Raw genomic sequence first — 22,979 nt, 5'->3', positions numbered from 1 at the left:
AACCATATCAGAATTGCAACGTACAGAATTATTTTGAAGTAGTAATAATAGAACTTGTATAACAGTAATGCTAAATGAAAATGTTTAGCTCTCCCAATGGTTTCAGTTTATTTCTGATTGTAGAGCAGAAATTTTTGTCAGCACGTTTACTTAGGCACTTGAAGTCTTTTTACTAGTGTGATGTTGTCAGTGCTTTGAAAAGAAAGAAGGACTTGCATTTATAATAGCGCTTTTCATGACCAACTTTTGGAGTACAGTCACTGTTGTAATGTAGGAAAATCGGCAGCCAATTTGCACACAGCAAGCTCCCACAAACAGCAATGTGATAATGACCATTTCATCTGTTTTTTGTGATGTTGATTGAGGGATAAATATTGGCCAGGACACCAGAGATAACTCCCCTGCTCTTCTTCGAAATAATGCCATGGGATCTTTTACGTCCACCTGACAGAGCAGACATGACCTGGGTTTAACGTCTCATCCAAAAGATGGCACCTCCGACAGTGCAGCACTCCCCCAGCACTGCACCGGAGTGTCAGCCTAGAATTTTGTGCTCGAGTCTCTGGAGTGGGACTTGAACTCACAACCTTCTGACTCCGAGGTGAGAGTGCTACCCACTGAGCCACAGCTGACGCTTTGGAGTAACTCTATAATCTTTCCAGCAAGTAAAATCTCAAAGTTGGGCAAGGGTTAAAATCATAGTAAAGTCCAGTTGGCAGATGATTAATGGTTAAGTTCAAATCCCCTCTCGTGCTGCTCCTTGCTTTTTCTAGCCATCCTGGTAATTGTAGACAGCATCTTTAGAGATTTGTAACGGGAAACACATTTGCATTCTGTAACTTGACAGGGAAACCCAGAGCAGAGAAATTGCAAAGTCAGGCCCCAATTGGTTTTAGAGCCATTTAGTTGCCCCTCTTCACCAGAAAATCAATCATGAAGAAAATTCGGCAATGTACTTATTTATATGTAAGAAAAACAATGAACAGCTGAGATTCAAATAGTAGAGGAGCGTGTGCCTCACTAGAATCCATGTAGAAGGCGTTTTTAATATCAGATGATTAGAGACAGCAGAAAAACATCTGTTTATATGCGGCGATCATATTGGTACAATAGCCATTATATTGTTAGCAGTCAGTATACAGGAGCTGTGACCACACATGTCGTGTCAATTAGAATGTATTATTTCATGTTCACGAATTAAGTTGTTAACCTCTCTTTGTGACACTGATCCTATTATTGGGGTGAGGACATCTTGCATTGTTGGTGTGCAGTAATTTGCTTCTCTGTACTCCTCTGATTATTCTGATGGAGTACAAGAATCATTCCAGGGTTGGATGTGTTCAATACCATTCCTTCAATACCAAAGGATGTGACGTTCTGTCAGTAAAGGATGTCGGAATATCACTGTGGCATAACATTGTTACATAGAAGGTAGGTTGGGCCCTGTACTCATTGGAGTTCAGAAGGATGAGAGGTGATCTTATCGAAATATATAAGATAATGAGGGGTCTCGACAAGGTGGATGCAGAGAGGATATTTCCACTCATTGGCGAAACTATAACTAGGGGGCATAGTCTCAGAATAAGGGGCTGCCCATTTAAAACTGAGATGAGGAGGAATTTCTTCTGAGGGTTGTAAATTTGTGGAATTCTCTGCCCCAGAGAGCAATGGAGGCTGGGTCATTGAATATATTTAAGGCGGAGATAGACAGATTTTTGAGCAATAAGAGAATAAAGGATTATGGGGAGCGGGCAGGGAAGTGGAGCTGAGTCCATGATCAGATTAGCCATAATCTTATTAAATGGCGGAGCAGGCTCGAGGGGCCAAATGGCCTACTCCTGCTCCTATTTTTTATATTCTTATGTTAACTCGAACATGTTGGATTATGGTTTGCCGTTGCCAGTAGGTTCTTTTGAGGAGTTCCCAAATGCTATAACATGCAATCCTTGTGCAATCTCCTAGCTGACCTCCCACCTTGCACCCTTCGTAAACTTGAGCACGACCAAAACTCTGCTGCCCACATCGTAACTCGCACCAAGTCTTGTGCTCGCTGACCTACATTGGCTCCTGGTCCGGCAACAACTTCATTTTTAAATTCTCATCCTTTTTTTATAAATCACTCCATGGCCTCACCTCCCCTCCCCCCCCCCCAACTTTGTAACCTGCTTCGACCCTACAACCCTCCGAGATCTCTGCGCTCCTCTAATTCTGGCCTCTTGCACTTCCCCAATTTTCTTCGCTATACCATTGGTGGTCGTGCCTTCAGCTTCCTAGGGCCTAAGCTCTGGAATTCCCTCCCTAAACCTCTCTGCCTCTCCATCTCTCCCTCCTTTAAAACCTAACTCTTTGATCAAGCTTTTGGTCACGTCCTCATATCTCCTTAGGTGGCTCGGTGTCAAATTTTGTTAATCTTTGTTGTGTAAGGGCTTGGGATGTTTTACTACATTAAAGGCACTATATAAATACAAGTTGTTGATGTATACAAGAGTAGTGTACAGATCTGTCGAGACTAGTACAAGCTTTGGTGGGAGATTGTAACCTGATGCCTAGACTTGTGCCAAAAATATTATATATATATAATATAAACATGGTTAAAAGTGGTTAGTTGTGTCCATCACATGTAGCACAGACAACCAAGTGACAATATATCTTTCTATGGCCTTTAGATAAAACAAGTGAATTTGCCTGCCGCATCAAATAGAGTTCTCTTATTTTCTCTCGCTTTGCGCGGTGAGAAACTCAGACATGTGCCAGGAATTACCACCAGCATCAAAAAAAAGGTGGAATCTTGCTGCTCCACACACAGGAGATTGTGACTTCCCAAATAGATTGGGCCTATACTCTCTTGAATTCAGAAGAATGAGAGGTGATCTCATTGAAACATATAAGGTTCTGAGAGGGCTTGACAGGGTAGATGCTGAGATGCTGTTCCCCTGGCTCAAGTGTCTAGAACTACGGGGGGAATAGTCTCAGTATAAAGGGGTGGCCATTTGGGGACTGAGATGAGGAGGAATTTCTTCACTCAGAGGGTTGTGAATCATTGAAATTTGCTACCCCAGAGGGTTGTGGATGCTTAGTTGCTGAGTATATTCAAGGCTGAGATCGATAGGATTTTGTTCTCTCAGGGAATCAAGGGATATGGGATAAAATTCAGCAGCCATATGGGATATGTGCGGGAAGCTGGAGTTGAGGTCGATCAGCCATGATATTGAATGGCGAAGTAAGCTCGAAGGGCCGTATGGTCTACTCCTGCTCCTATTTCCTATCTTCTTTAAGTACAGGAGAGTTTGCAAGCATGGATAAAAGTTGATAAAATAAAGCAGATGGCATTTTACACTCAAATTCGTCAACTCCTGACACATTTTATTTTTCAGGGAAAACAAAGCAAAAAAAAAAGTTTGGTGTCATAATCTTGGATTAAAATAGTCTCTTCTATCGCAATAGTGCAGAGATGGGGTCAAATTCAGCAGCCATACTGATGGAATTTGTTATGTATGTAAGCATTGTAACTGTAAGATTTGCCACCAGAGGGCGCAACTGTTGGAGCCCCAAGGGTCACCTGCACACCTCATGCAAGGGAGTATAAAAGGTGGTAGCCATACTGCTTAGGCACTCTGGAGTTGTATTACAGAGACTAAGGTCACATCAGTTTTAGCTCACATTACTCAGTCTTGTGGAGTTCTTCCATACTTAACATAATTAAAGAAGGAAAGTGTAATGGTATTAATGAATGGAAATTTCAGTGAAGGGAAGTAAACAGAAAAAATCATTTCTTGTGAAGAATGTTTTTGAAAATTTTTAATATGTTTTAATAGGGTTAAAAATAAACTTACCTTAATGGTAAGGGTTTTTGATCTAAAAATTAGTGATAAATTAATTTTTTCTATCTTTTAAAACTCTTACGCTGGCAAAAGCTTTTACCAGGCGTAAGAGTTTTAAGGAAATTCACTGGGATAGCCCAACTCTCTGCCCGTGGAGGCCCTTTACTTTCGTATGCGTTGGATCTGCCAGAAGAAATTTTGACAGATCGCAAGTGCCCGGTTTAGGTGCATGCAAGTCATGCGTCAAAACCCGAAACTTGGGGGGCCTCTTCGGGCGCATGCGCATGTCATACACACCTGGAGAGGCTGCAATTTACGGCCCTGTGTGTTTGTGCATTGAGTCACATATTATGTTCTCACTGCAGTTTGAAACTCTTGTAATATAGTGGCAGTGTAGATCACACTCATTGGAGCACTGTATTCATTAATGTTTCCAAATCTGGGAACATACTGCTCATCTTTACCTCTGATTCTCCCTCAGTAGTAAGTATTTACAGAGTGTGTGTGTGTATCTGTGTTCAGATGATACTGGTAGTTGGCTGATTGGAGCTTCACTTTTATGGTTTATGTTGTCATGTGAACCTGCTGATGTTTTACTGATTTACAATAAACTTCTATCTGTTATCCTATGCGTGTGGCAGTTGTCTGTTACTGATGCAACACACGCTGGGTATTTGTTGCAGTGATAGCATTGTTTGTTATATGGGCACACCATACATCAATTAAATAAAAGATGCTGTTCTATAAAGCTGATGAGACAATTGGGCCAACCAGCCCATTGAGAGCCAGGGGCTTAGCTGGAGCAATGCATGGGTCTACTGCCCTCTAGTGATCCCACAGTTCCCAATGTGAGATCATTCCATTGTTGTATCGAGCAGTGAAATGCCAGTGTGGTAATGTTCTGTGCTTTTATGTTTTTAATCATTGCGAATTATGATATCATATAGCTTTCAAAATAGAAACATTTGTGTAACCATGCTGTCCTTATCCTTGCATTCTCCCTTATAGTTCCCATTCTGCAGATATGTACCGATAGAAATTATGATCCCTTTGCCCCTTCCAAATTAAGAAGGTTTGTGTAGACATACACTTTAATGCCATTCCATCATTGCTACATTATTGTATCTGAAGCACACTCATCACTTCAGACAGCAATCTAATTCTGTCCTCAGCTGCATTGTACTAACTCGTTTCTTTTCAACTGCTTGCCTTTCTGTTGAACCTTGCTGGTGAGGAAAGGGTTTCTAACACGCCCGACTCCAAATCTACCTGTTATAGGATGGGAACCACAGGTGTAACTCACAATATTCTGGCATGAAGTAGCTCTTCTCTCACCCCCCCATCCATCCCGCAGCCCCATTGCACCTTTCTACATGCCACCTGATGAAATGACACACACAACTTCCCCTCCTCCCAAAGCTTGTTCCATTATGATGTTACATGTACAGTTATGGTACATGGAATAATTCGGCTTCTGTTTAAGTTCTTTGCAAGTAATAGCCCACATCAGATTCCTATTAATTATTAGGGCCCTGGAACATGGTGGGCCGCCCCGAGTTGTGTGAGAACGCCTCCGCAGGTCGGGGCTATAAATAGAGCTGGAGACCGGCCCTGGAACATCGTGGGTGAAGGTACGGTGAATGAGGGTACAGAGCCCAGAAGAGCCGAGGGCCCAGGGGCAGCATGGGCCAGCCCACACTGCGATATGTGTGCGCACTAGGTCCGTGCAGCAGAGCAGGGCTCCAGTCGTCCTGGTTCAACCCTTGCCATTGGATAAAGGCTCTGTCAAGCCATGTGATGGCTGATGTGCAATGGTCACCACACGTTTAAAAAAGATCCACGCACAGGCATCTTCCACCCCCTCAACTGGAGTTCAGGACGGGAACAGGGGTCCTTCATTGAAATATCTGTGAACTCTTGTGGAAGCAAGTCATCCTCGTTCGAGGGACTGCCTATGATGATGCTTAATTAGAAGAAAGAGCCCTCAATGATTTTTGGACGGGTGCAATTGTGAAGTAAAATAAAATAACCAATCTGTGGGAGGTGTGTGAGCCAACACACTGCTCTTTATGTTCAAATTCAGGACTTTTCTGCTGGCTGTATGGATCCAATGTGAACTGAGTTTCGGCGGCTTATCCAAATTGTTGTTGAGTTTGAGTTCACAGCATAAAATGACCTATAATTTAGCATTAATTGGCAGTAAATTGCCAATCTTGTGCAGAAATACCACAAGGTTGGTAGGGGTGTGAAGCAAAAATGTTGCTGTGTAGTAGCAGTGCTGTTCTGGTGCAGTAATGGTGCTGTTCTGGTTGGGGCCATGGCACATTGTCGGTTCCTCACTATCTGGCTGTGGTATACTTGACGCAGGAGGTTTTGATGCTGACACTACATTCTTGCAATGAGCAGCGTGGAGTCCCCGACCTGCGTGTTGGTTGGGGCTATAAAAGGAGCGGCAAGCAGCGGAATGGGAGTAGTGTGGAGGCATACCATTTCAGGGAGCAGCACGAACTGCAACGGCAGCGAAGAGTGACGTCACCAAGGTCCAGGCCGGTGATTGGAGCATAGCAGGAGCAGCAAGGTCGGGGTGAAGGAGTGGCAAGAGACAGTGGAGGGACGTGATTGGGACCCAGGAGAGGCGTGAGTTCAGGGGCAGCATGGGCCAGCCCATACTGTGATATATGTGCGCACTAGGTCCGTGCAGCAGAGCAGGTCTCCTGTCGTCTCGGGTAATCCTTGCCACTGGACCACGACCTAGCTCTGACAAGCCCGTGTCGTGGCTGGTGTGCAACGGTCACCACACATTAAAAACATCCACGCACAGGCATCTTCCACCCTTGAGGATGTAGTTCAGGACCTGGAATATTAGGTTCTTCATTGAAATACCTGAGAACGCATCCCTTTTTGGCGTGGAAGCAAGTCATTCTCGATACGCGGGACCACCTATGATGATGATGCAATGAGCAGATATTCCATTTCTCCAAGATTAACATCCTGCACTTTGAGTATAAAACCCACACAGATATATCAACAAAGACAATCTCTTCTACGTACTAAAGGGGAGGAGGGCCCGCATATTGTCATCCTTTAGCCTGCAGTGCACTCACCTTCTCCTCGTAGCCAACTCCCTTTGCTTTTACTTGCACTGTTTCTGCACGCACAATTGTTAAACTTTGATCCTGTGTACTCTCTTCTTGCATCACAGTGGTGCCACAGCACCAAACTAATGAAGCCAGGCCTCAGGCCTGCCATGTGTTAGTGTGTCCGTGTGTTGCAGGTGCTGCCAGGAATTTCTCCTCTGCAGCCACTAGCCGCAGTGGAAATGCTGACATGCTACCTGTAAAAGCAGTAAAGAGGTGACGGGGGTTGAAATATGTTTCCTTATCTTGTGCACGTTAAATCCATAATTTGGACCACCTTCTGTTGGCAGGGTTACAAAATTAGCTTACGATACCAGGGAGAAATCTGCCTGTACACATTTCCTTTCTAATTGCAGCGTGGGCCCACGAGAATGATGGGACTGGTGTATGTTAAATGGTCCAAAATACTGAATTAAAAAAAAAGTGTGTGTGTGTTATAAAAGATCTTTGCTCTTTGATAAATTGAAAGCTTGGGGATCTGACAGGCTTATTTAGTTATGTTCCAGAATTCTGTACAATCAGTAGCTGCTTGTCTCTGTGTTATATAGAAATGTAGGTTACGGGCTCAAAGACACAGTCTACCACACCCCGACCCCCCTTCGAAAAGAAAATGACCTGTCCACTTTGGGTTGGATGGGGATTTCATTACAGTTTACATTTTTCAGCTTTCTGCATTACATTTCATCAAATATACCTGCTTATATAATGTAATATTAACCCAGGATGAAAAGCTGTCGTAGCCTTTTACCAGTGACCTTCCCGATCACGGGGCTTTTGTTTAAATTCAAAACCAAGCATGCATAGAATTCAGTCTGACTAAACAGTCGGTAAGGAGATTATTACATTTAAAAAAAAAAAACAATTGGGATGAAATAATAGCCTCGGAAAGCATGTAGTATTTATGAGATCAGATGTATTCAGGCTGTGAGCACAGAAGGAGGCCATTCGGCCCATTGTGCCTGTGTCAGCTCTTTGGTCGTTCTATCCAATTAGTCCCGCTCCCCTGCTCTTTCCATTTTCTCCCTTCAACTTTTTACTCAATTCTCTTTTTGAATGTTACTACTGAATCTGCTTCTGCCGTCCTTTCAATCAGCGCACTCCAGATCATAACCATTCACTGTGTAAAATTGGGACTGGACAGGATAGATGCGGGAAGAATGTTCCCGATGTCGGGGGAGTCCAGAACCAGGGAACACAGTCTTAGGATAAGGGGTAGGCCATTTAGGACAGAGATGAGGAGAAACCGCTTCACTCAGAGAGTTGTTAACCTGTGGAATTCCCTGCCACAGCAAGTTGTTGATGCCAGTTCATTGGATATACTCAAGAGGGAGTTAGATATGGCCCTTACGGCTAAAGAGATCAAGGGGTATGGAGAGAAAGCGGGAAAGAGGTACTGAGGTGAATGATCAGCCATGATCTTATTGAATGGTGGTGCAGGCTCGAAGGGCCGAATGGCCTACTCCTGCACCTATTTTCTATGTTTCCTCATGTCGCTCTTGGTTCTTTTGCCAATCATCTTAAATCTGTGTGCTCTGGTTGCTGACCCTTCCACCACTGGAAATAGTTTCTCCTTATTTGCTCTATCATATAATAGACTTCAGTGCTATTTCTCCACTCAAGGCTGAGCAAAAGGGATGCAAGGAGCTGTACAAAGGCTCTGTCTGTTACTGGGAAGGGGAGGCAGCTGCTCTTCATTCATTTTAGTATGTTGCGATCCAAATGATGCAATGTTTTTGGTGCAGTAGAGTGTTCAGACTTAAACTATCCCAAACACAGAAGGTTTGTTACTGAAGACAGCGCTCCTTTAAGCTTCTTTTAAATTTGACTTGATTTACTTTTTGAGAACTAAAATCTGAAGGGGTGAAGGGAACACTCAGTTGTGATTGAAGACATAGAAACATAGAAAATAGGTGCAGGAGTAGGCCATTCAGTTGAGCTCAATTAAGATCTCCGATATAATAGTATGATGTTAGGCTTAATGGACCCCTGGGTGCAGTATCCCACTCAATGAGCCACTTGGGGAGCTCGGATATTGTGACGTTTCCTTTTTGGCATTTTGACTTCGAGGTTTCATGAGGATACCTAAAACACATCAGAAGTGTAGCTGCCAAATGCAAGACTCCTGAACCAAACGCACTTCTGGTCTGTATAGCAAGCACCCCAATTATGGCATTGCCAAATTGGTTCAGCGGCCGTGACCTTTTAGGATATTAACGTGGCCACAATCTGATGAAATGCCACAACCAGAAGCAACATTTTTCTCTTGAAATGTTTGTCCAGAACAATAACATCACAAGATCACACTTCCCTTTTTTATATATTTATCGGTTTAACGCACACTGGCAACATGTAGAGGGAGGTATTGAAGGAGGCTTAGTCCAGGGGGAAAAGTCTTCACTTGACCCATGGCTGATAACTCCAGCAGGAACGCGCGCAGTTTGGGCTTTGGATTTGTAACTTGCTCTTAATCTAAAGTATGTATCCACCGATGTAATCAGTGATGCCACACTGCCAGCATGTTACCAACTGCACATGTGCATTCTCCTTTATATAAATATGGATAAGTTGCACAAAATTGCAAGACACATTACCATTGTCTGCACCACCTCTTTAACTAAACTGAAATCAGAGATTAAAGGTGTGGTAAAACATCAGTCGTGATCAAACCATACTGCCAACTAAAGCTACTGGATATGTGTGATGCCTGCACATGTGGCATGTCAGCTATGTCCAGGCCACACATATTTAGCGTAGTGTCTGCTTTATGTACCTGCACTGCACGCAGTGTCATGTTACATTAGAGGTGTGATCACATGTTTGCCAATATTGCTGTAAAACTGATGTATCTCTGTCGCCTCGGACCAGTTCAGGATAACTGGTAGAAGCATTTGCACTGAATTTTAAAGTAATCAAGTCAGTGTGGAAAATACAGTATCAGTGGTGATTTAATGCACTACATTCTGCCGACATATCCTGCTGTTTTTCTATTTTGTCTGGTACAGCCATGACTGTCTCTCCTGTGTGCTGCTTTCTGTTGCGCTATGCATTGAGTGATGGGGTTCTTTAGCATGCTTGCCAGCTAACTGTTGCTCTTCTCTCTCTCCTCCCTCTCTCTCTCTCTCTCTCTCTCTCTCTCTCTCTCTCTCTGTCTCCTTTGTCTCTCTGTTCCTGCAGATACAACAGCTATGGCAGCAGTGCCTACACGGGATCTCGCTCTTACTCTGGGCTCAGCACACCCACCGTCTCCAGCTCTCGCTACAAGACCTCTATCTCGCCTGCTCCTGAGGCAAAATCTGACAGGTTTGTGAAATTGTTCCCGCTGGGAATTAGTCCTCCAAACACAACTATGGACAGAAGTTGTTGGAAATACACAGTCGGCTTGTGCGTATTGGAATCGTTGTTCTGCTTTCCTTGGTCAGTTCTGTGGAAAGTCTGACCATGAAATGATAACCTGTCTTTTCTCTTTTCGGATACTGACAGATCTGTGTATTTCTGGCATATTCTGTTTTTAATTCAGATTTGCAGAATTGACCGCTTTATTTTTTATTTCAAAACACACATCCTTTTTAACTTTGAGATCTTTACCCTCGCTCTATGTTTGCATTGAGGATATTCATCCTACTGTTCGAAGTGTTATAGTCTGAGCTGGGCAACTAGATAAGACCATTATATTGGACCATGGGATGGTAGCAAACAATTGCTTGAGTGTTTCTGCAATTCTCCTCTTGGCTATTCCAGTGTAGTTTTTGATACCTGCTATAACACTTAATATTCTACAGTTAACAGAAGTGTGATGAGATTATTTTCCATTTTTTCTCATGCCCTTTATGAGTCTGCACTAAATTGTACCACAATTCACAAACAAGCGTGCTATTTTATATTTATTCTCCTAGAACAATCTGCGATCTAAGGACTCAGATGTAACATTTAGATTCTAGCAGATAGGTCAACAATAAGTACAATGCTACACAAAGTAAAGATTATTTGCACCACTTTTTTTGGCACTCTCTAAAGAAACAGAGCATAATAGCACAGACTCTCATGGCAATTAATAGTGGGGGATGTGGCTGTGGAAACTATACATTTTGCAGGGTTGTAAGCTTTGCAGAAGTACACACTTTATCAAGTAACATGTTATGCCTTTGACACTTTGCAAGCTCATAATATTTACAAGGCCTGTTATTTCCCTGCACTTTAAAAAGTTGAATAAATGTTGAGCCAGTTGAGCTTGAGTCAAATGTACTTATATCTATGATCGAACCCGCACTTCCTCATCAGCTAAGAGATTCCATTTGATGGGCTATGACGAATGGTATTCTGAGAATACATTTCATCTGAGTGATGTTATATAAAGTCCGCTGCATATAGGATGCTGCTAGCTACATGCTCTCCTCTTAAGTCAAATTGCCATGTAGTGCTGAAATTGGGACAATTTTGTACTGTGACCCATGCCCATTTGGAAAAACGATTGGATTTTATTTATTAGAATTACATCAAATTTGCAGCACAGAAAGCGAGCATTCTAGCCCATGCTGGTGTTTTTGCTCAACATGAGCCTCCTCCCACCTTGCTTCATCTCGCCCTACCTGCTTCATGCTCATTAACTTAAGCATTTGACAAATTTCCAAATCTTGCTAAATAAATAGCAATTAGACCACACTATGTCATTGCACCACATCACTGAATAGTTGTTAGCAAATATATTGATACACAATGACCTTGTTTGTGGAGTCAATAGATAATAACGGTCTCTTCCAAAAGTAACACAAATTGAGAATGCAGATTGGGCACAACCTTGACTTTGAGTGTGGAGCAGCAGGACTAGAAGTGTGTACTGCTTGGCTTTGATTGCTAAGCTTCCCATATTTCAGTCCCACATAGATCTGGGAAAGATAATACTATAGTTTTAATAATCATTTAAAGAAACACTCCAAGTTCCTTATAAATTCAATATAAAGTTTCAACATTATTAGACTAAATATCAGACCGAGTGATCCTAATTAAAAAAAACTATCACTTGCTTCCATATCTGACACGAACAGAGGAGAATGTTATTGATTCTGTGAAACATTTAACATTTAAGGCTTGCGTTGAAGAATGGCCCTTTGTCACATTCTAGTTTATGTTCAGTGCTGTGTTACATTCGCAGAATCGAAACATATCACTTTTCCATGTAGTTTGAAATTCCCACAGTGTGCTATATTATTGGAGAAATACATTGTTGAAATGTGTTACTGGGTTTTATGTAAATGGCAGCTAAAACTTTGGATCTTTGCTTTTTCAACTTTCTTTTACTGTCTCAAATGTCTTGCATTAACGCTGGTGGCATTTTCAGTTGCCAAAGATGATATAATTTCATATGCAGAAGGAAATTACGATTCTTTTATCATAAATGTGAGGACAAGGAAAAGAGGGAATGTAGTTCTTTATTCCTAGTTGACAACGGCTCGAACAGAACAAAGGTTTCAGGCTCGTATCAAGAATTGCAAAGTCTCCAGATACGCTGCAGTGAGGGAATGGGAATTGTCTTTTAGAGCAGCCTTATCGTGGGAACATCATCACCTCCACTCCCTCTCTAGTTCACACTTCATCATGGCTTGAATAATATATCACCATTCCTTCATCGTTGCTGGGTCAAAATCTTGAAAATTTCCTATCTAATAGTATCATGGAGGCACCATAATCGCCAGGATTGCAGCAGTTCAACCACCAGTTTATCAGGGCAATGAGGGATGGGCAGTAAATGTGACCTTGCCAGTGTCCGTAATGTCCCAGGAACAAGTAAAGACATTTAAACTGATTTCAATCCATCTACCAGACAACATCATCAGAAATTAAATATTAATTTTTATCCACCAAAGTAACAAATTATAAAATGTTCTATACATTTCTGTTTATTAATATTTGGTGTTAAAATGCATAGAGAATAGGTTCTACCCTTATCGATTTTTCTTAAAACTGCAAAAGGAACTTTCAGTACTCAAGAGTTCAGCAGGTCAGTGCACAAAATAAGGGTGGTGCTCACTCAGGAACCTGAACACTCAACATCCAGCAGGAACCGGTTTCTGACTGACCCTCAGATTTTGACACTTAAACCTGTAGTGCAACTGGACCCCAGCGTCCAGGCAAAGTTTGCATTAAGACTAAATATCTAGGAAACAAAAATCTGTAGCCATTCCAGCGCATTCCAGCAGCAGAAGGGCTGGAACTTCGGCCAGGATCCAGATACACTGGGCCTCGACCTTGCATCAGTGATTTGCTGAGGCTTTGTAAGGTGGTGGGAGCCTCTAACCGTCTTCGCCAAAGGCAGCTGTCCAGGAGATGGTTGGGGCCAGTGGCAGGGACCTCCCCATGCCAGCAGTTCCCACATCCCCTGCCTCCCCGGTTTCACCAACCAAACCACTGCTGATTTTATATGTAAACTGTGGGTTTTTGTGTCTAATTTTCTTTTAAATGTCAAAAGAATGATTGTAGTCGGACCATTCTCTGTCGCTACTCTAGGTTGTTTTCGACTCCAGCATGTGTGTTGAGCATTTACTCTGTTCTGCACCCTATTCCTGAAGTGAAATGCAAACACTAAAGTGCTTGAGATTAAGATTTTTGTTATGTATGTGAATATAACCTATGTGACAGACTTGCCACGAGGAGGCACACCTGTGGGAGACCTACGGGTCACCTGGAGCAAGCAGGTACGAAAGGCAGCCCACCATGCTGCTGCCTCACTTTGGAGTTAGATTAAAGAGACCAAGATCACAATGGTTTGAGCTTACAACACAGTCTCGTGGAGTTATTCTGAACTTAACAATTTTGATACATCATAAAATCAACATGGGGGGGGCTCTGAGTACAGTTGTTTGTGCTCATCACATTTTTCCATGTTTAGTGTTGCTGTCACAGTCATAAAGTTAAAATGACTCTACTCCAATATTATCTTCCCTCCCACAATACAAATTAAGATGCAGATTAATTTGAACTCAGTTGCTACTGACGATGTTATTGGCTTTGTTCCCAGTGTAATTCTTGGTCTGCGAAAGACCTAATGAATCCCTTATTATAACTGTGTAGATTGGATGCAGGCAGCAATAGGTGATGGTAAAATGACAGTGTGTAGTCAATCATTCTGGATTGGGCATTTATTAAATGGAAGTATACCATATGTTTCCAGTGACGTCTGCAAATTCTGCATGCTCGTTACCATTAGGATGTTCTAGTATCTAAATCATATGTTGCCATTTTGACAGCAGATTTTTTTAAGCCAACATTGTTTGTTGCATTTTATATCTAAATATACAATTTATATCATGGTGTTTAAGGGGATTTGGTTGGTAGGTTCCTATTAACTATAGTTGTTTTGATGACTCATGTAGTGACTGACTACATTCCAAGTCAGTGGGTGAAATGAATTCCTTTACTGGCTAGCAGCACTTAACTAAACCTTCCATCAGCTTCCTCTGGCTTCTCTTTCCGCCCCCGCATCGTTACCTCTGGTGTCCCCCAAGGATCTATCCTTGGCCCCCCTCCTATTTCTCATCTACATGTTGCCTCTTGGCAACATCGTTCGAAAACACAGCGTCAGTTTCCAAATATACTCCGATGACACCCAACTGTACCTCATCACCACTTTTCTCGACCCCTCCACGGTCTCTAAATTGTCAGGCTGCTTGTCTGACATCCAGTTCTGGATGAGCAGAAATTTTCTCCAATTGAATATTGGGATGATCAAAGCCATTGTTTTCGGTCTCCGCCACAAACTCCGTTTCCTAGCCACTGACTCCATCCCTCTCCATAACTTCTGTCTGAGACTAAACCAGACTGTTCACAACCTTGGTGTCATATTTGACCCTGAAATAAGCTTTTGACCACATATCCGCAGCGTAACTAAGACCGCCTATTTCCACCTCTAACACCACCCGTCTCCGCCCTTGCCTCAGCTCATCCACTGCTGAGCCTTCATCCACGCCTTTGTTACCTCTAGACTTGATTATTCTAATGCACTCCTGGCTGGCCTCCCACATTCTACCCTATGTAAACTAGAGGTGATTCAAAACTCGGCTGCCACATGTCCTAACTCGCACCAAGTCCCGCTCACCCATCACCCCTGTGCTCGTTGACCTACATTGGCTTCCAGTTAAGCAACGCCTCGATTTCAAAATTCTCATCTTTTATTTTCAAATCCCTCCATGGCCTCACCCCTCCCTATCTCTGTAATCTCCTCCAGCCCCACAATCCCCCCGAGATGTCTGCACTCCTCTAATTCTGCCCTCTTGAGCATCCCTGATTATAATCGCTCAAACATTGGTGGCTGTGCCTTCTGTTGCCGAGGCCCTAAGCTCTGGAACTCCCTGTCTAAACCTCTCCGCCTCTCTACCTCTCTTTCCTCCTTAAAGACGCTCCTTAAAACATACCTCTTTGACCAAGCTTTTGGTCACCTGCACTAATTTCTACTTATGTGGCTCGATGTCAATTTTTTAAAATTGTGAAGTACTCTTGTGAAGCTCCTTGGGATGTTTCACGATGTTATAGGCGCTATATAAATACAAGTTGCTGTTGTTCCCCTAGTTTGAAACACAGCGATTACTTGCTACTAAGAATTATTTTTCATTTGCACTGTGCCGATTCTCTAGAGTGTAAATGTTGCAGAGCAATCTCCCAACAACCCAAGCTGAAATTTCAACAGAAAGTAACATTCTTTTTGCAGATTTCCAGTGCAGAATGGATGAGGCTGTCAGGATGACATCATTGCTTTTTAAGGCAGCACAAATCGCTACTCGAGCTATCTGAGCAGTCGCTAGCAAATTTACTGTAGTAAAGTTAGCGCTAAAGGTTGACAAACAAATAATATCACGCATGCCTTTGAGAGGCTGAACATAAAATACCCTGGTGGAGTATGGCTTTAGACAGCTCTTGGCACCACAGTCCTTTACGCGTGTCCCCTTCCTTGAAACACACGCAGCTGTCCGTTTGTTTTCACAGCCAAAATTCTCACACCGTTACTTAAGGTTTATTCATTAAAAATATAGCTCAACGTCATTGCTCAAGGATATCTCCTTCTCCTCCCCCTCTGGTTCTGAAGCTGAAATATATAACCTTGATTTTCATTAGCGCCCTCCATTCCTCCCTTTAGCTTATCAGTTCATTTCATGTTCAAAATTGCATTTGATCACCTCATCGGGACGAGATTAAATTGCGAAATGACGCACAATCTTATCAATTTTGTTTCAGCAATCATGTCATCCCAGAGACATTACCACTATAGCCACAGTAATCATTCTTCTCTATTAAAGGCACAATATATTCCTGGTAAACTATATGGCAAGCCTTTCCTTTGGGGAGAGGGAAGAGTTGTGCAATATTTTCACCATGGTTATGTCACGTGGACATGTCACGTTAGAACATAACATAAGAATTATGAGCAGGAGTAGGCCATTCGGCCCCTCAAGCCTGTTCCGCCATTCAATAAGATCTTGACTGATCATCTACCTCAACTCCACTGTCCTGCACTATCCCCATATCCCTTGATTCCCTTAATATTCAAAAATCTGTCGATCTCCGTCTTGAATATATTCAAAGACTGAGCCTCCACAGTCCTCGGGTAGATAATTCCAAAACTTCATCGCTCTTTCAGTGAAGAAGTTTCTCCTCATTTCAGCCCTAAATAGCTAACCCCTTATCCTGAGACTGTGACCCCTGGTTCTAGACTCCCCAGCCTGTGGAAACCTCCTCCCTGCATCTACCCTGTTAAACCCTGTAAGAATTTTGAATGTTTCTCATTCTTCTAAACTCTAGAGAATATAGTCCTATTCTACTCAATCTCTCCTCATAGGACAATCCCGTCCCCATCCCAGGAATTATTCTGGTGAACCTTCATTGCACTCCCTCTATGGCAAGTATATCCTTCCTTAGGTAAGGAGACCAAAACTGTACACAATTCTCCAGGTGCAGTCTCACCAGGGCCCTATATAATTGCAATAAGGTGTCTTTACTCTTATGCTCAAATCCTCTTGTAATAAAGGCCGACATACCATTTGCTTCCTTAATTGCTTGCTGTACCTGCATGTAATTTGCACCAGTACTCTACTATTGGCTTCTCTTCACAACTGCACAATATCACCTCGGGAGTCTCCCACAAATGCATTCTTGCCCCTCCCTTCCTCACCAACATGCGGCCATTTGCTGTTATCATCTGCAAACACGGGATGAACTTCCATGTGTATGCTCAGGACATCCTGATCTACCACTGCCACTGACCCTTCCACTGCCTTTCTATTGTCAGATTGCTTGCCCGACATCCATTCTTGGATGAGCCACAATTTCCTCCAGTTCAACTTCAGGAAGACCAAAGCTGTCGATTTTTCTCCCCAATACAAACTCCGTACTTTTTCCTCCAACCCCATCCCCCGCCCCACTCACTGTCTCGGGCTGAACCAAAGGGTTCACAACCTCAGTGACCTATTTGTGCTTGAGCTGAGCTTCCACCCACATATCCTCTACATTAGAAAGACCAGCTCTGTAACTTCGCCCTCCACTGCTCTGCACCTCCGCCCCCAACCAATGCGGAAATCCTTACCCATATCTTTCGGATGAGACATTAAACCGAGGCCCCGTCTGCCCTCTCAGGTAGACGTAAACGATCCCATGGCACTATTTTGAAGAAGAGCAGGGGAGTTATCCCTGGTGTTCTGGTCAATATTTACCCCTCAATCAACATAAGAAAAAAAAACAGATTATCTGGTCACTATTACATTGCTGTTTGTGGGAGCTTGCTGTGTGCAAATTGGCTGCCGCATTTCTCACATTACAACACTCCAAAAGTACTTCATTGGCTGTAAAGCACTTTGAGATGTCCGGTAGTCATGAAAGGCGCTATATAAATGCAAGTGTTTTTTTAAAACTGCAATGCTCAATTTTGGCCAAGCCCATTTTTTAGCGTACTTACCTGAGTTGCGCCACTTAAGTACGTCCGGAGATACTCCGGAAAAATATGTTCCAACTTTTGGCCGCTGTCTGGCCTCTTCTCTGCTGCAGTGCAGCGTGGCCAGTCGCCTCGAGGGGGTGGCGCCTGTGTTCTGCGCTGGATAATGTGCCGGGACGTCTGCACATGCGCAGTGGAGAATAATGATGGCCGCGCATGCGCAGTAGCGCTCCGAGTCTGCGTGCCTTCCGTGCTGCAGATATGAGGAGCCCTCGCAAGAAGTGCAGTCTTCAGGGCAGGTTCCACGGGCCTCTGTTTGCAGTGCGATAAGCCACGCCGGTCATACTGACCAGGGCTGCACTGAAGAAACCTCAACCATGCACCCGAGTCTTATCCAGCCTGCCTCTGAGCTGAGGGCAGTCTCTCGGTGCTGGGCACGACACTGCTGCAGACGTGCAAGGAAACCAGACTACAAAAGCAACAAGTATTTTATTCTGAAGATTCTTAATCAGAGTTGCTTTCAATTGTGATCAGTCTGGTGCTGCATGTCCTGATAGCTCTGCTGCCTATACTGGAGCTGAGTGTGCAGGGAAGGTGTGATCACCACACACAGGCTGCACACCACAGAGTTCCTCTTCTTCCAAACCAGCCTCTCCATTGAATTGTTCCCTCCTGCCCCTAGCCCAGGCCGAGTGGCCTCCTGGTGCATTCTCCCGCCCCGAGCCCAGGCCGAGTGGTCTCCCAGTGTATTCTCCCGCCCCGAGCCCAGGCGAGTGGTCTCCCGGTGCGTACTCCCGCCCCTAGCCCAGGCCGAGTGGCTTCCCGGTGTATTCTCCCACCCCGAGCCCAGGCGAGTGGTCTCCCAGTGTATTCTCACACCCCGAGCCCAGGCGAGTGGTCTCCCGGTGCATTCTCCCGCCCCTAGCCCAGGCCGAGTGGCCTCCCGGTGTATTCTCCCGCCCTGAGCCCAGGTGAGTGGTCTCCCGGTGCGTACTCCCGCCCCTAGCCCAGGCCGAGTGACCTCCCGGTGTATTCTCCTGCCCCGGGCCCAAGCGAGTGGTCTCCCGGTGTATTCTCCCGCCCCGAGCCCAGGCGAGTGGTCTCCCGGTGTATTCTCCCGCCCCGAGCCCAGGCCGAGTGACCTCCGGTACATTCTCCCGCCCCTAGCCCAGGCGAGTGGTCTCCCGGTGCATTCTCCCGCCCCTAGCCCAGGCCGAGTGGTCTCCCGGTGTATTCTCCCACCCCTAGTCCAGGCGAGTGGTCTCCCGGTGTATTCTCCCGCCCCTAGCCCAGGCCGAGTGACCTCCCGGTGTATTCTCCCGCCCCTAGCCCAGGCCGAGTGATCTCCGGTACATTCTCCCGCCCCTAGCCCAGGCCGAGTGGTCTCCCGGTGTATTCTCCCACCCCTAGTCCAGGCGAGTGGTCTCCCAGTGTATTCTCCCGCCCCTAGCCCAGGCGAGTGGTCTCCCAGTGTATTCTCCCACCCCGAGCCCAGGCGAGTGGTCTCCCGGTGTATTCTCCCGCCCCGAGCCCAGGCGAGTGGTCTCCCAGTGTATTCTCCCGCCCCTAGCCCAGGCAAGTGGTCTCCCGGTGTATTCTCCCGACCCGAGCCCAGGCCGAGTGGTCTCCCGGTACATTCTCCTGCCCCTAGCCCAGGCCGAGTGACCTCCGGTACATTCTCCCGCCCCTAGCCCAGGCCGAGTGACCTCCCGGTGCATTCTCCCGCCCCTAGCCCAGGCCGAGTGGCCTCCCACACCGGCCCGCTGCCTTCCCGGGCTAAGTACAGAAAGGTGAATTGCAGTTTGATGCTGAGGGTAGGACTTGAATTTTTTATTTCTTCTTCTTTTAATTGTGCGAAGGAAGGATGCCTTTGCAAGTCTGGTCCCCAAGGCTTGGTTGGGTCAGGTCCAGTCCTCTCCGCTTCCTGACCCTATCCCAGGCCGAATGGCCTCCGATGTACCTACCTGCGCCGATTTCTTTAACTCTCCGCGAGGGTTTTCTTAAGTGGCCACAAATGCTGGCCTGAGTAGAAATGGAGTAACTATTAGCTGGCCAAAGTTACCTAAATGGCCAGAATTGGCGTAGGCGGCTGGTAACGCCCCCTTTTGAGAAAAAAAAACTAACCTTAAAAAAAAAAAGTAACAAAGTGAGTTACGCTGGTGCAAATTGATTGGGGAAAGTGGAGATTTTTAAGTTAGGCCAGAAAAAGCAGACTACTCAAAAAAATAAAACAGAGCAACTCCTGGGGAAAATTGAGCCCATTGTCTCTAAAAGTTCCCTCACCACCAATGTTGGGCTGACAGTTACTGGGTTTATCCCACTCCCCTTTTTTGAATAGGAGTGTAACATTTGCAACCCTCCAGTCCTCTGGCACTGCTCCCATATCTGAGGAGGATTGGAAGATTGTGGACAGAGACTCCACTATTCCAATGATGATCTGGCTGGTCTCCCTTTCTCCTCTTACTCTAAAATTCAGCCAATCCAAAACTACTCCACGTGTCGTATCCCACTCACCCATTGTTGACCTCAGCCCCCATCGCCCCCCCCAGCCACTTCAAATTTAAAAATCTCATTCTAGTCTTAAAATCAATTTAAGGCCTTGCCCTTCCTTAGCTCTGTGCCCTCCTCCAGCCTTGCATCACTCTCAAACCAGACCGGAGCCTCTGGTGCACCTCCCCACCCCATCATTGGCATCCGTGTTTTCAGCCACCCAGGCTCACACTCTGGAATTGCCTCTCTAAAATCCTTCACCTCGCCACCTCCCTCTTCTTTAAGACTCACCTCCTTGACTAAACTGTTGAATTATCCATTCTAATATTTGCTCCTTTGGCTTGCAATCCTTTTTTTCCTTACCTCTCTGTGAAGCACCTTTGGACATTTTGCTGCAAGTTCAGTGCAGATGTTTAAACATTGGAGCCAGCACTAAAACCTGACTATGAATAATTGTCATGTGTCAGCCCTTCTGTTTCTGAAAAGACAATTTACTCTAAAGGAGCTTTATTGTCTTGTTTAGGAGAGAGGTAATGGATGAATGTGATAACAGAATTACCAAAATTATTAGCAACAATAAAAGATCTATAGATTGTGATGGTCTCCGAGTGTCAGCCGTTTGGAACAAGGTGTGTTTGAAGAATTGAGAGTGTGATTTTTCCTATACAAGTTCGCACCTGAAGTTTTTCTGCTTCAAACTTTCAAAAGTAGCGTTGATGAAGTGTCAAGTTGAACTTGAAGTCTGCTACCATCTTGGATACCACCAAATGGAAGCAGAAAAACAGCAGTGTCAGTTGGTAACACTCTCACAGAAGGTTGTGGGTTTAAGTCCCACTCCAGAGACTCGAGCACATAAGTCTAGACTGACAAGCCAGTCCAGTATTGAGGGAGTGCTGCACTGTCGGAGGTGTCGTCTTTTGGATGAGACGTTAACCGAGGCCCCGTCTGCTCCCTCGGGTGGATGTAAAAAAATCCCATGCCACTATTTCGAAAAAGAGCAGGGGAGTTATCCTTGGTGTCCTGGCCAATATTTATCCCTCAATCAACATCACTAAAAACAAATGATCTGGTCATTATCGCATTTCTGTTTGTGGCCAATGTGCGCAAATTGGCTGCTGCGTTTCCTACATTACAACAGTAACTACACTTCAGTAGTACTTCACACGGGGTAGCCTTAAGGAGGAATTCATAGAATGCATACGGGATTGTTTCTTAGAACAGTATGTTACAGAACCTACAACGGAGCAAGCTATCTTAGATTTGGTCCTGTTTAATGAGACAGGAATAATAAACGATCTCATAGTAAAAGATCCTCTTGGAATGAGTGATCACAGTATGGTTGAATTTGTAATACAGATTGAGGGTGAGGAAGTAGTGTCTCAAATGAGCGTACTATGCTTAAACAAAGGGGACTACAGTGGGATGAGGGTAGAGTTGGCTAAAGTAGACTGGAAACACAGACTAAACGGTGGCACAATTGAGGAATAGTGGAGGACTTTTAAGGAGCTCTTTCATAGTGCTCAACAAAAATACATTCCAGTGAAAAAGAAGGGCGGTAAGAGAAGAGATAACCAGCCGTGAATAACCAAGGAAATAAAGGAGAGTATTAAATTAAAAACCAATGCGTATAAGATGGCCAAGGTTAGTGGGAAACTAGAAGATTGGGAATATTTTAAACGACAGCAAAGAATGACTAAGAAAGCAATAAAAAAGGGTAAGATAGATTATGAATGTAACCTTGCGCAAAACATAAAAACAGATAGTAAAAGCTTTTACCGATATATAAAACGGAAAAGAGTGACTAAAGTAAATGTTGGTCCCTTAGAAGATGAGAAAGGGGATTTAATAATGGGAAATGTGGAAATGGCTGAGACCTTAAACAATTATTTTGCTTCGGTCTTCACAGTGGAAGACACAAAAATTGCTGGTCACGGGAATGTGGGAAGGGAGGACCTTGAGTCAATCACTATCACTAGGAGGGTAGTGCTGGACAGGCTAATGGGACTCGAGGTAGACAAGTCCCCTGGTCCTGCTGAAATACATCCCAGGGTATTAAAAGAGATGGTGGAAGTTATAGCAGATGCATTCGTTATAATCTACCAAAATTCTCTGGACTCTGGGGAGGTACCATCGGATTGGAAAGCAGCTAATGTAACGCCTCTGTTTAAAAAAGGGGGCAAACAAAAGGCAGGTAACTATAGGCCGGTTAGTTTAACATCTGTAGTGGGGAAAATGCTTGAAACTATCATTAAGGAAGAAATAGCGGGACATCTAGATAGGAATAGTGCAATCAAGCAGACGCAACATGGATTCATGAAGGGGAAATCATGTGTAACTAATTTACTGGAATTCTTTGAGGATATAATGAGCATGGTGGATAGAGGTGTACCGATGGATGTGGTGTATTTAGATTTCCAAAAGGCATTCGATAAGGTGCCACACAAAAGGTTACTGCAGAAGATAAAGGTACACTGAGTCAGAGGAAATGTATTAGCATGGATCGAGAATTGGCTGGCTAACAGAAAGCAGAGAGTCGGGATAAATGGGTCCTTTTCAGGTTGGAAATCGGTGGTTAGTGGTGTGCCACAGGGATCGGTGCTGGGACCACAACTGTTTACA

The 22,979-nt window shown here is 44.4% G+C and overlaps 1 protein-coding gene across 8 annotated transcripts in view; it reads left to right on the top strand.

The window, feature by feature from the left end:
• fhod3b (formin homology 2 domain containing 3b) overlaps positions 1–22,979 on the top strand; it is a 679,123-nt gene that overhangs the window by 546,041 nt on the left and 110,103 nt on the right. For all 8 annotated transcript variants that reach the window (XM_070880475.1, XM_070880473.1, XM_070880474.1 and 5 more), the window contains one exon: positions 10,133–10,258. In XM_070880475.1, the coding sequence (XP_070736576.1) occupies positions 10,133–10,258 (126 nt within the window). The remainder of the gene's footprint in view (positions 1–10,132; positions 10,259–22,979) is intronic.

Source organism: Pristiophorus japonicus, chromosome 5 (genome assembly GCF_044704955.1).
Source record: "Pristiophorus japonicus isolate sPriJap1 chromosome 5, sPriJap1.hap1, whole genome shotgun sequence".
NCBI classification, from domain to species: Eukaryota; Metazoa; Chordata; class Chondrichthyes; family Pristiophoridae; genus Pristiophorus; species Pristiophorus japonicus.
The sequence above is the reverse complement of the archived record's forward strand: the minus strand, read 5'-3'. Positions and strand labels throughout refer to the sequence as shown.